The sequence below is a fragment of the Solea solea genome, chromosome 12 (assembly GCF_958295425.1).
Source record: "Solea solea chromosome 12, fSolSol10.1, whole genome shotgun sequence".
NCBI classification, from domain to species: domain Eukaryota; kingdom Metazoa; phylum Chordata; class Actinopteri; order Pleuronectiformes; family Soleidae; genus Solea; species Solea solea.
In genome coordinates, this window is record NC_081145.1 from 22,266,246 (window position 1) to 22,279,855 (window position 13,610).

Genomic DNA, 13,610 nt, shown 5'->3' on the forward strand with positions numbered 1-13,610 from the left:
AGCATTTTGTACAGACACCGTGTAAAGACTTGTTGCATCTGCACACAGTGAACAATATTTTATAACATCGATGAAGAGTGTTTTATTTCATCAACGTAGGGTTGTAAGAGGCTCTTACAGGTCGGGAAATGTGACTAAGCAACAACATGACAGCATCACATCTAAAACCTTTGTTTAAATCAAACAAAATGTGTGTAACTCTCTATCTCAGTGTTCAGTTCTGTGTCTGTGGAGACACCCCCACGCTGCACACAACGGGATGGAGAAAAGGCAGAAGCATAACAGCAACATGGTGCCGGTAAAGCAAGACGGCTTCAGACCGTTGGAATAAGGCTACAAACTATAATTTTATTTTATTTTTGATTTAACCTTTTATTTAACCAGATTAAACCCACTGAGATGGAAATCTCTTTCCCGAGGGTGACCAGCATGGCCAAGATGTCAGCAGCGCACGTCATGATATAAACAATCGAGATCATTGAGGGGACAAACAAAAGTTTTAGACCCAACACTGTAGTTTAATAACAGTGAGCAAAGTTGGCTTGACATTTAAAGTGCAGGAGTTGAGGTCACAGTAATCAGATGAACATGCAGATGGAACATGTGGTCCACAGGGGGGCGACTGACGCTCCACACTGGAGCTTTAAACCATGTTACAGGAGCATATTAAGATTATAGTTAATACAGCTGCATGGTATGAGATTGTTTCACAAACTCAAACAAACCCTAATTTGACTCCATGGTCACATGGTTAAAAATGTGGTGACATGTTGACCATAGTTAACTGTCACTAACCTGCATGAACCAACATGTACACACTAAACATGATTTTGTGCCAACGAACAGAGAAACTCCAGTCACAGCACACGAGGAGTGAGACTCCCTCTGCTCTGGAGATCACGGCACATACAGTATATATTATAGTTGTTAATATCTAAGTAAACATTTCAGTTGGAAGCACTGTGCTCTATGAAAACATGTGTAACATTAGAAAAAAAAGTCCAATAAAATCAACAGTCAAACCAACAAGTCTAATCTAACAAGTTTTCAAAAAAAAAAAACCCAGAGAGGTTTTATCACGTGGTGTTGGATCACGTTGTGATGATTCTTGAAGTATTTTGAAGTGTGGTTGCCCTGGCAACATGCCCTAAAATGTAATCACAATAAATAAAAACATAAAACAAACCTGCAGAAAAAATTAAAGATTTCTGCTTCGCGAAAATTGAAAATTAAATAATTAAAATATGTAATGTATATAAAGTATATATACACATTTATTTATATAATGAATAGACAATGCACTAGATTATTTGCCATAATTAAATGAAGAAAACTCTGAGTTTGACAATCGTGTGCATTAAAAGTAAACATTATATACATAAATATTAAACCTTTGTCATAAAGAAATTTACATGGTGGTATATATTATGATTGAGTTATTGTTCACTCCCTTATATCCAGTTAAATATTTCTCTGATTCATTTTCCATTCAATGTAACATTAACTTATCCCTGTCTGCTCTGGTGGTTGAAAGGGGGCAGAGTTTCACCAAAAAACCTCAGCAGCCTCTCGTGTGGGAAAACACCTCCCTCCCATCCTCGGATGGGGCGGCGGACAGAGTTGCTGTCGGGACACCCTCAACTTTTCCCAAACACACCGCACACTACACTGTCCAACGTCCACTCCTCTGCCATGCGCGGGCTGTAACTTTCTTCGGATCGTTCCTTTTTGCGCTCCCGAGTCATGGCTCCGTTTGGAAGGAACTTCCTGAAAGCTCGACTGAAAAGCAGGTACTTTGATGACAGTGATATTCGTTTTAAAAACCTGTTCAGCGCGCGCTCGCGTGTATGTGTGCGTGTCTCTCAAGTTCGGTTTTCCGTTTGGTTTGAGGAGGAGGGAGAATTACGCACAGCGCAGTGCGCACTGGATTAATGATTGCGCTGTATGGGACGGATTAGATTAAATGTAAAAGTAGTTTTGTATCAGCATCCTTTTTAAAAATGTACAATAGTCAGACAAATGTAGTGTTTTTTAACCTGGTAATGGGCTGTTTGTTATATTATCACGTTAATCATAAGTAAACATGTTTAAAATCCATATTGTAATTACATAAGTAAGTTAGTCCATATTGTATTGAGTATTTGGACACTTACATTTACAGAATGGATTGTTTTTCTTCTGTCATTACTATGACGTTACAGTGAAATGACACCGACTGGAAAGAGAAAATAATCCAATGACAATATAAAGTTATTTTGTTCCTGTTGAACTTCAAACCACTGTACATCAGCCTAATGATCCCTTGCTTTATGTCATACAAATGCCATTTAAAATATTATATATATAAGAATTGCTCCATCTATTGGTGAGACAATAGACTGTAACAAACAGTGGATCTGCTCCCCCTTTGTCTTTCCTGTGTGCATAAATCACACAATGGTGACCTTCGCATACCAGAAAGGATGTTGTTCTTCTTTGTTTGCGTAGTCAGCTTCTCCTTCAAAATGCATCACGCTCTGGCTCCTTTTGTCTGTAGAAACAATGAAGGTGCAAAATGGCTGCCTCTGTAAAGCAAGGCCCTCGCCTAAAGCATGTATACATTTATTCTAAAGCTATAGGAAAACAAAACAAGTTTTTAATCTGAAACACTTATGGGTTTTCAACCTCTCCCAGTAAATCCCAGTTAATGTTACACACTGGCCCATTAAAGCTGCAGTAGGCTGGATTTCTAGCAAACAGTTGCTGAGTCTCATCCACATGTTGTGAACACGCTAATGTGCAGGATTGCAGTTTTTGACAGATAAACCAAGGCGGTCTCTCCGTCTCCGAGGCGGAGTTTTTTATTGCATCTATTGTCCTATATCATATTAAGACTTTTACCTCTTTCATTCTGGAGTTGTACATTTTTGTTGTCGTAGAACAACAAATAGGATAACTGTCTAGACAGTTGTATGATCAGTCAAAGCCTCTGATGATCGATCGCTCTTTGTGAAAGCTGTAAACTGAACCCAGTGGATGTGCAGAAGTGTCATTCTCTTAGATGACTCTGATTTGCATTGTGCCCAAAGGTTATACCAGGATTCTTGTGTCATGTCCACGTTTAAGTGACTTGTGTGATCTTTTGATTAGCCCCAGGGTTTGAAAAGATGGGATATTATATTTAGACTGACGTACATGTGTGAAGAAGTGATATGTGTGTTACTGCAGAGTTGGTAAAATTAGATTTTTTTCCTTTCGGAGTATTTAGGTCACGATCAAATACCTCAGGGTTGCAGACAGGAGTCACGTTGCCAAGAGCAGGATCAGGAAGGCTTTAATTGTGGATGAAGAAGTATTATTTTCATTAGCTTTACATATTAAACACTCCCATTAACCAACAGACTCTGGGGGGGGGGGGGGGGGGGGACAGTTTGGATAAAGTTCAGAAAAATAGGCTTTTGTGCTGCTGGTGCCAATCTATAAAAGTGGCACCAGCAGCGTAATACAGTATATGTATTTTCACATTAGACAGAGCACAGAGATGACTTATCTAACTTCAAACAGTCTGACTGAAGCTGTCTCCAGAGCATGTCTTGTGTTTTTTTTCATGTTGTGTGGTAATTATTGTTTCAGCACCTATAATTACCTCCAGTGTTTAGATCTGTAGATACGTCAAATGCTTGATTTCAAGGACTGGCTTTCACTCACGCTGAGACGCTGAGGATGTTTTTCTCTATGCAATGAGATGATAAACCAAATGTGGAGATGAAGGCTGCCGCAAATAGCAAAAAGCCTTCAGAACAAAATGTCAAATTGCCGGTGATTATACATGACATTTTTCTTAAATGCTGTTAGTGTGCGTCATATAGCTCGGGGTCCTGCACATCAAACTGATGTCCAGTGGTGAAAAGCACATGACACACACGTGACAGGGCTGAACGGGCTTGGGCCTTAATTACTGCATGACAGCGTCGTGTGCAGAGGAGCCATTAGCTACTGACAACAAATTAGGCAACAGCATGCAGTTACCCCTCGTGCTTCAAAGATACCATCTGTGTTCAAAGTATGGGAATGGTAATCCCCATAGAATATGTCGAAATATGTTCTAAAACATACTGAAATCATTAAAAACACTATTTTTTAAAATAACTTTAGTGGGGCCTTCTTTCAGAACTATGTGTACAAAATACAGACACGTGTCGTTTGTTTGTGTACATCCTCTGAATGCTTACGGATGAAGAGGAAACAGACGAACTGAAGTGTTGTAACGTTACATTAACATTTTCACAAAAAAAAACAGCACATTGAAATATCACGATATTTATAATCACGACAATATCATCAAAATAAATGACTGGGACTGTACGCTGGCCAACACGGTGACATTTTACAAGTTGCTCATGTGATATAAAATCAATTTTCCACATTCACTATTAACCCAGTGATGGAAAACTAACGCCGTTTAACTTATTGTTTACGTACGTCATGTAATCCCTGTAGCTGAGAGACGGTGGCCTATTTTTTACTGAGCAAAGGCTTATTTGGCGAGGGGAGGGCGGGGTGAGGAAAATAACAGGGGTGGGTGTTTTCAGAGAGGAAGGGAAGGTTGTGTCTCTGCGCACAGATGCCTATCTGAAGAGTCATCATTCAAGAGATCAACACAACCGCACAGAAAAGTGATGTTATTTCCTCACGATCCCTCATCCTCCCTGAGATAAGCACAGCCCTAAAACTGTCTTGTGTCCAGCATTTTACTGTCCCCTCCCCCTTTCTGTGTTGCATTTCCCTGCAGAAAACACTGTAAACATGTCCATGTCCGTGTCTCCTGCTCACCTCACTGGAACTTCTGCTGTTTTACATAGAGTTTGAAAACATACTTTTAAATACTCAAGTAAATGCCAGCACTCTCAACATATTTAATCAGGGAACTGAAACATTCAAATGCTTTTACTTTGAAACAGGAACAGGACAAAAAACAGATATTACAGAAGATAATTCCCAGCTAACAATTTTTGCTTGACCTCTTCAGTACTTTTAAAATGGTGAAGAAAAATCATTTTCACTGTTTATTTTGCTGGGAGACCAATAGATAAAATTATTTATGCCACACAAGAATGAGCTTTGTTTTGTTCAGCACATTAGCAGACACATCTTTTCATCAACAAGGTAAACAACCCCATTTGAACACAGCATATCTATACACAGGGTCCTGTGGTTCTGATGGCTGATCTTTTTTTTATATAATGCCATTGAAAGTGAATACGCAATTAACACATGGAATATAAAGAAAATAATGATGACATTACTTCAAAATAGCTGTTGTATTGTGCCACTGTCAGTCGCGAGAGTGAGCCTATAATTTATCAACAAAAGCCGGCTAAACAGGATGTCATGAAAATGTTCATTCCACTGTGAGAGAAACAGAACGTGTTGACAGCTGAGGCTACAGGATATATTTACTGATGTGTTACCGTGCCGTTGTTCCTGCTGGAAACATCTGCATCACCTTATCATATCACTATTGATCTCACAGCGCACACTGAGACACTGCCGGAGAGCTATAATTTGTTATGACTTGCTCAAACCGCCAGCGTGCGGTCCTCTGTGGTGACTTGTAGCTTGCAAATTAATGACACAAGAGGGGATTGTTAATGTCTGCAAGGCCATTATTATGACTGTTAGAATGGAAGAGAGCCATGCCTCCACTGTGGAGTGGCAGCGGCGTAAGCATCCTGTGCAGGAACTTGGACTAAAAGTAATGCAATTTCAATGCGGTTTTCTCCCACATGTCTGATGACTCTCGCCGGCCATCGGTGAGTTCGAGCTGAGGTCGCGCAGGTTGGCTCAGGTTGGCTCAGGTTGCTCCTGGTTCACTCGTGTGTGAGCTGTTAAGGTTTATCCCGTCGTGTGACACCTTCAAGCATACTGCATATTATCATACTGTACGGCTATTGGCACATTCATAGGGGTTGAGTTCATCTCAAAATGTCACATTTACGAGGCAAAGCTGTGACCTATGAGGGCGTCCTCGTTCCTCACGCCTGGCTTCACGGCTTCTCCTCATGCTATGAATATCAAATGGCAGCCAAAGTGGTAGCCCTCATGAATGTGTATTAGCTGTGATGTAATCAGCCCAGTGGTGCGTGCCATGCAGTGAGGAGTAGTGGTTTTTGGCTCTTGCAAAGACTGATACCTTGATAATCTTAGAAAATAGTAGCCCTAATAGTAGTTGTTATGCTTCCAGGTTCCACTGATGTTGTCGTCTGAAAGAAAACACCTTCTAAAAATGTCTACTGAACTTGAAATTCCTAACATTTTTAAAGAGCTGCGGCTTTTTATTTGTCTACAGGTGGTTGTTATGTTCATATAAAGAATCATTGTTCATTAAAGAGTATAGTAAAGTATAGTTTTGTTTGTAACTGTATGCCACTGGATCCCCAAAGGGATGAATAAATGATCTAAAAATATTTATTTGTTCCTCAGGGTCCAATTAGACCAGGGGTTTCAAACTCGTTTTAGTCCGGGGGCCACATATACATCACAGTTTGATCTCAAGTGTGCCAGACCAGTAACATAAGAGCATAATAACCTATAAACAATAAGGACTCCAAATGTTTCACTGTGTTTTATGATATATCTTTTTATCCAACTGAAATTGCTATAAAAAATATGTGCAATTTCAACAATATTGTGCCTAAGTTTACCATTGTTACACCACATGTTACAACTTGCAGATCACAGTGGATCTACAAAGACACAAAACATTTAGTCACAGGTATCTGGAACTGAACAAAAAGAAATTGTATTTCACATTTGGATTCTAATCATAACGTGAAATTTTAACAAATTCATCCTCCGGGCCAGACATAGAGCATTGCAATGCAATGTTGGTGCAAAATAATTAAAACAAAACAAGCGTTACCTAAGATAGAAGAACAAAGAGAGAAACTGGTTATATTACAATTAAGGCAAATTTTTTTTTTGGCATAGAAACAATATGATCCACTGTCCAAATGAAAAGGTACATGAAATTAATGATATGAGTGGCTACAGTGTCTTAATTATACTGCTCATCATCGAGAATCATGACCAATGGAAACCTTGTGGAATATGAAAGTATGTCACTTTACACTACCTTACAAAGGTTACATTCCAATCTGTTAAAATGTGCTGAATGCACACAGCCATGAATTTGTCAACACCTCGGTCACATTAGAGTGGAGCTGAACACAGGCCACGCTGACTGGCCTCCTTCCTCCCCTCTGTCCATTGAAATGTGGTGGCAGGATGTTGTGTGAGCGTTGCTGATTTTTTGGCCTGGAACAAATGCAGGTGTTTCCCAGCGTTGTACGCTGTACCCTCTTCCTGTGCAGCTGGGGACTTGGATCACCCTCTCTGAAATACCCAATTGTCTGGAGAGCGTGTTTATTCACCTGTATGCTCAGATATGACCACTGATACATCGTTCTCAAATGCTAAGGGACCATTGTTAATGTTCATTAAAAAAAAAAAAAAAATACATATCTGGATCTCTGTTCTGCTTTGACCCATTCTTCCACCCATGCATTGAATGGCAACACAACCTTCTCACAATACCTCACAGCATTTTAGTGATGGAAGAAGATTGTTTAAAGCAGGAAAAGATGGAGCTTAACAACGTATTTCATCATTAGGTAGATACAGCAAATGTATGTAAAGTCTTGTGCTGTTACTCATAACTACTACTACTTATAATTACCCAAAGTTGAGTCACTGTATATAAAGATATTTCCCTCTACACTGTGTAAGAAATAAAGTAGTAATAGCTTCAGTTAAAGACTTTATTGAAATTTCTTATTTGAAGAAAGCGGCTTGAAAAAAACATCTTTGGTTTGTGAGCATTCAGTCATTTTTAAAACTGAGGTTGCATGTGTCCATGAGTCAAATTTCCACCATTTTCCCCTGATGAACTTTTCAGATTGTTTAAAAATGGCCAGTGTGACATTTTCCACAAACACTATTGACAGCTTTACTGTAAGCTGTACAAACATGCAGTTTTTTCCCCCTGTGCAGCAGTAGCACTTGCAGGATTTCCTGGGAAGGTGATATTTAGAAACTCTTGAGGTCAAAGTCGTCATGGCTGTTGTCTATGAATGCCAGAGGCGTGCTGGATTTGTTTGGCCTGCGCATAGCTCAGGTATTTGCTTTGCCCCGCTTGTCTCCAAGGGTCTCTATAACCATTAACCAGCCTCATCCATTGTTGCATACGTATCGCATTCCTCAGATGTTATTCACCTGCAGTTTGCACAACGCTGCAGTTGTGTGGGTTTTTCACGGCATGTGGGAACCAAAACACACGAGTATCAGTGTGTAAAATCAGCAAACACTGAAGCAGTTTTATTAGGTATTCCACTCTGATAAGTACACACAAACAATATAATAGCCTACTTACTGCTGCAGGTAAACAGTGACCCAATGAGAGAATGTTTACTTGTGTCCCTTATGATGATGAGGATGATGCAAAGGTCAGATCTGAAACTTTTGATAGCACAAAAAAACCCAGAATATTTGATTTTTGATCACTGAAGTTTGTTTATTTTTTGGTAAATATACTACAGTTTTGTGCACTTAAATACTTTTTGTTTCATCCATCCATCCTCTGCCGCTTTATCCTCCACATGAGGGTCGCGGGGACTTTTTATTTCATACTGTAGAAAATTTAGTTGGCCTTTTTGGTTTCTTTTCACTCATGTGACACCACGTGAACAAGTCTCACTCTCTTAAAGCCTCTCCATATTTAACCACACACAATGTGCATGGCTTCAACCCCACAAAATCAATCTGCTCTGAAGTGTTGGATGATTTTACATGGATGATTTGTCTGTAGTTCCTTTTCTTTGTGTATCAGTTTTTCTACCGCAGTGCATCGTGTTAATAAATGGCACTGGTTGCAGAATGCTGCTAATATGTTATCTTTTGTGTACTTGGTAACGTGACACATTGTTTTTGTTTCATGAAATCAAATTGAAATGTCTGGCAATGCTGTCTACTTATTTGATTACTTGTCCTTGTTGTGGATGTCTGCTTTGCCAGTGCCTCTCATTTGATGGCTGGATATTAGGGCTTGGATATTACCGGTGGTCCATTAAGCACATAAAAAATGGATATCATCGACCCATCAGAGGTCAATCCTTGAACAAGTTTTATGGTCCAGATGAAAAGGTAATGAGGGCCTTGGGGTTAAATAGCTCAAAACCAAACCATTAAGTGATCATCTCCGATGATGATGACTAATAGAATCAAGACCGGGAGCACGGAATGAGTGAACATAGTTTTCTGCCCATTGACCTAATGGAAAACCATCAAAGTAGGATCTGTCGAAGAAGAAAAAAATTACTCTGACTCATGAAAGGACCTTCATGAGTGGAGGCTTTACTGTAAGTGTGTTGACATTTAAACTGTGGCTGTAACTTTTGTAAACATGGTGGTCTATGGGCTTAATATGCTGGATATGTAATCTAAGGGTGCCCAGGTTTGAGTATGACTGAGGATTATATGTTGCTAATTATTCCCCGTTTGTATTCCTTCATTTTCCGTCAGAGGACCTGAAAATGTATGAGTTCATGGAAAGGTCTAAAGAAAGGATATTGAACAAACATGGTCATCCAATTCTTCAAATGGGCGGATTAACCTGTCAAACACCATTCAAGGCACAAAACTCAAAGCACAACAATGAACTTTGACAACTGACACTTTTATCATTAAGTGTGTTGTACTATTACCCTTTGTTTCACCGGCCTTGACAGTGGGACAGTGAGAGTTAAAACACTACCACTTGCAAATGCTACACTTAAATGGTCTATTGTGGTTAATTATAACCTGTTTGATTCACTGATGTGCGTTTTTCTGTGTTTCTTGTAGGACGACAGACGCCGAGCCTGTCATAGGAAAGGAGATCCAGGTTACTGTCTGCAATGAGGAAAAGGTTGTGTGTGGTGTAACGAAGCACACAACCTGTGCAGATTTGATTCAGGCGTTACTCGAGGATCACAAGTCAGTCCCCGAGAGCAAACGGCTCCTGCATGGGGAACCCAAAGACTTCTGTCTCGTTGAGCGTTGGAAGGGCTTTGAGAGAGCGTTGCCTCCTCTCACCAGGATCCTGAGGCTCTGGTATGCCTGGGGTGACCAGCGACCCTTTATCCAGTTTCTCCTCTTTAAAACCAGTGATTTTGTGCCTCAGCCCAACAAGAGGGCTACAAAAGCCAAGGGGGCCAAACAGAAACGGTGGGAGCATGGTCATGCGCAGTACCCCCAGTCTCTGCCTGTGGAGAAGCAAAAGCGCATGGTGAAGAAAGCTTTCAGGAAGCTGGAAAAGCTTCACAGTGAGAGCAAAAGCCCCCCGGGCGCCGAGGAGATTCAAAGGATGGTGCAGCTCATTCTCAACCAGGACCACACCATCCGGGAGCAGATCCAACACATGAGGGAGCTGGATATGGAGATTGAGGAGTTTGAGCTACAGGCACAGAAAGAAGCCGAGTGTGAGAGTGCAATGGCTCAGGCTTGTGGTCAGAGTCTGGAGGCAGCGCACGGTGAGGAGCAGCGGCAGGAGTACCTGTACACCCGTGATGGAATTGAGCAGCTTGACCTGCAGGTTCAGAGACACCAGGAGCTCATCCTTCAGCTGACTCGGGACATTGACATAGAGCTGAGGACGGCTAGCTTCCCATTAGACCAGCACGAAGAGAGCTACGAGGGAGGTGCAGCAGCTGCTTCCTGGATTGGCTCCGAGACAGACCAGCAGTTCTACGCCGACGAACTTGAGAAGCTACAGGATGAATTGCAACACAGCCTTTTTGCTGGTGTGTCTCTGCACAACCAAGCCGCAGAGGTAGACAAGCAGCTCAAGTTCTTTGACACTACACTGGTCTCCAAGGACCAGGAGTGCTGGCAGCTGGCTGCCCAGCTCAGGTCACTGCAAATCAGGGACAGCACAGACGACAAGTCCAGTCCTCCGTCGCTGCAGAACTGTGAGACTCAGTGTTGTGTCTCACAGACAGTGAAACTCAAACATAGCCTGTCCCCCGTAGACATTGCAGACACAGACTCAGACACTGGGATTAGCTCAACACACAGTCAAGACTCGCTGTCACCATGTCTGGACTTTCCTCCCCCACTGGATACAGACGTTTGAACAACCCACATGACCCTGCCATTTAATGCTCTGTGTGCAGTCGCCCCCAGTTTGTGCCCATCATTTCATTTGAACTTACATTTCTGCTCTGGTTTGATATTTCATGAAACAAGTTAGTAATTTGGTAAAAGCTTAATGGAACAGCTAAAACAATGTTTGAATAACCAAGGAACATCGAATTTAATTTGTTTTCAAGTAGGAATACTAAGTATTCTTTGGTCTTTGCTTCTCTTATTAGTTCCCTGCTTTTGTTCTGCATAATACTATGAATCTCTGTGATAATGAATTTGAAAGCTGGATGGATAACTTCTTGTTATTGAGTTATTATGATGGTAAAACTGATTACACAGTACAATGGTGATAGAACAATGACACTATTATATTGTCTATGTTTTTTTTTCTTGCCCACCAGGGAGGGTTCTCAGAAGCATTATGAATCACAACAATGTAATTTCCCTGTTTTTTGTTTTTTTTAAAGGTCCAAGATATGGGGAATCTAACAACAGAAATAAATACAATATTTATTGTTTAGACCAGTTCCGCTTCCACAAAGGTTTTTGGATTGTATTGCCATGCAAAAGGCATTCATTCATTCATTGTATTCTACTTTATCCTCCACATGAGGGTCACAGGGAGCTGGAGCCAATCCCAGCTGACATAGGGCAAAAAGAGGGGTACGCCTTGGGCGGGTCACCAGCCTTAAGGTATTCAGTTGGTTCCAATATGAGCCTTCAACCCTATAGATAACACCACATTCTACACACTTCTCCTTGTTTTCCCAGTGTTATAAAAAAAATGCAATCATTTTTGGTTTGTAAATGATCTAAAACTCTTTGAAATACAAGTTGAATGTTTAGTTTAATGGAGGATGCTCAGCACTGAGACTCTGATGTAATACAGCTACATGGAAGGCACAAACTGGAGCTATGGCTGCACTAAGTCCTGTCTATTACTGTTTGATGGTTTTCACGTCTCTGCATATAATTGTACTTTTTTTTTTTGCCCCAACAAAGATGCAAAGACTATGTTCTTCTGACAGACATGTTTAACATGTGCCAGACTTGGTTGCTGTTAAATCATGTTAGAACATGATGAATGTATGTTTAGCGCCACTCTTAAAATCAAGCTTTTTTTTCCTTTTTTTTTCTTTTAAGCTGCACTTCTCTGTACACACTTTTTTTATTTTATTAACAATGTTTTATATTAAAACAAATTGTGAACTGTTGAAATGTATAACCATAGCATTCCTCCGTTGTAATACTCTGTAAGAGACCAAATTTGCAAAGTCTGTTTGATAAAGGAAATGAGAATTTATTTATTAATAAAGTTTAAAAAAAAAAAAGTATTTTCAAATTCAAATCTGATCAAACACACTAGAATAATGATATTATTAATAGTACTTAGATACTGTAAATATTTGGACTATATATATATATGTATAAACACGCTGAAAAACACACACTATGATGAAGTAAAATGTATATTTTGACTTTTCATAATAAACACTAACATTGCAAGTGTCACATGAAGTAATAGTGTCGTTGAGGTTTATCCAAGTTGAGTTGAAGTGTGCTGAAATAAAGTGGTTGTAGAAGTTCCTGATACAGCAGCAGACAGCATTCTCCATGCAGCTGAATGTACTGTGTGTGGTCTGGAAGGCAAACGTCAGTGAAATCATGGCTGCCAGCGGGGACACAAATAAAACTCTCACAGTGAGACGGCCTTTTCTGACTGCTTAATGAAGTTTTTGTTGCTTTGTAAAAAAAAACGCATTCCCCCACACCAAAGTCCATAGAAAAAATCAGCAATTTTACATAACGGCGCGCAGAGTTTGATGATCCACCACTACATCCAAGTTCAAATGAAGGCTGTCAAAGTATTTTATTTTTCTTAATTGAATTTGTATGAACCCTTTAACACCTAAGCCTCAAAATGCCTGTCTGGACTTCTAGACTGATTTTAACCATAAAAGGGCCAGAATATCCTGTGAGTTAAGTGCTTTTTTTCTTTGGTGACAAAGGCGCTTGTGCAAACGTGTCGTCAGTGATATTATCAGTGTTAAAGGGATCATTTGCAATTTAAAACCATTTTTGGTTATATATTAACAATGTGAAGCAGCTCTTACTAGTGTATATTGAATGTAAATCAAATGAATTAAGAAGTGAGCTACTTTTTGAATGTGACTTTTAGATTTTTTTGATTATTTCAAATCTGAAGTGAAACAAGCACATGTATTGTCGTTGCCTGGCTGAAGCATTCATGTTCACAAACTGATACACTATACAGAGAAGCAGCAGAATCATTTTTTTGTGGGCTAAAAAATGACTTCACCTCTGGACTGAGCATGTGCTTGTTTGGCAACTTTGTGTTATCAGTGCAGGAAACAGTGGAGTCAGCTGTATGACTGTGTGTGTGTCATAAAACCTCACACAACCACACGAAAACTTTCTCTTTCAACATG

General features: G+C 40.1%; 1 protein-coding gene across 1 annotated transcript; it reads left to right on the forward strand.

The window, feature by feature from the left end:
* The first annotated feature begins 1,647 nt into the window (after positions 1 to 1,647).
* Positions 1,648 to 13,051, forward strand: rassf9 (Ras association domain family member 9). The gene is made up of 2 exons (XM_058645694.1): positions 1,648 to 1,790; positions 9,880 to 13,051. The coding sequence occupies exons 1-2, from the start codon at positions 1,744 to 1,746 to the stop codon at positions 11,147 to 11,149; spliced, it is 1,317 nt and encodes a 438-aa protein (XP_058501677.1). The 5' UTR covers positions 1,648 to 1,743; the 3' UTR covers positions 11,150 to 13,051.
* Positions 13,052 to 13,610: the final 559 nt, after the last annotated feature.

What these genes read in the sequence shown, in the direction of transcription:
- rassf9 (XM_058645694.1), top strand. Translation starts at nt 1,744, where the DNA reads ATGGCTCCGTTTGGAAGGAACTTCCTGAAAGCTCGACTGAAAAGCAG. An exon ending in AAAGCTCGACTGAAAAGCAG is followed by an intron (nt 1,791 to 9,879) that starts GTACTTTGATGA and finishes TGTTTCTTGTAG; the next exon opens with GACGACAGACGCCGAGCCTG.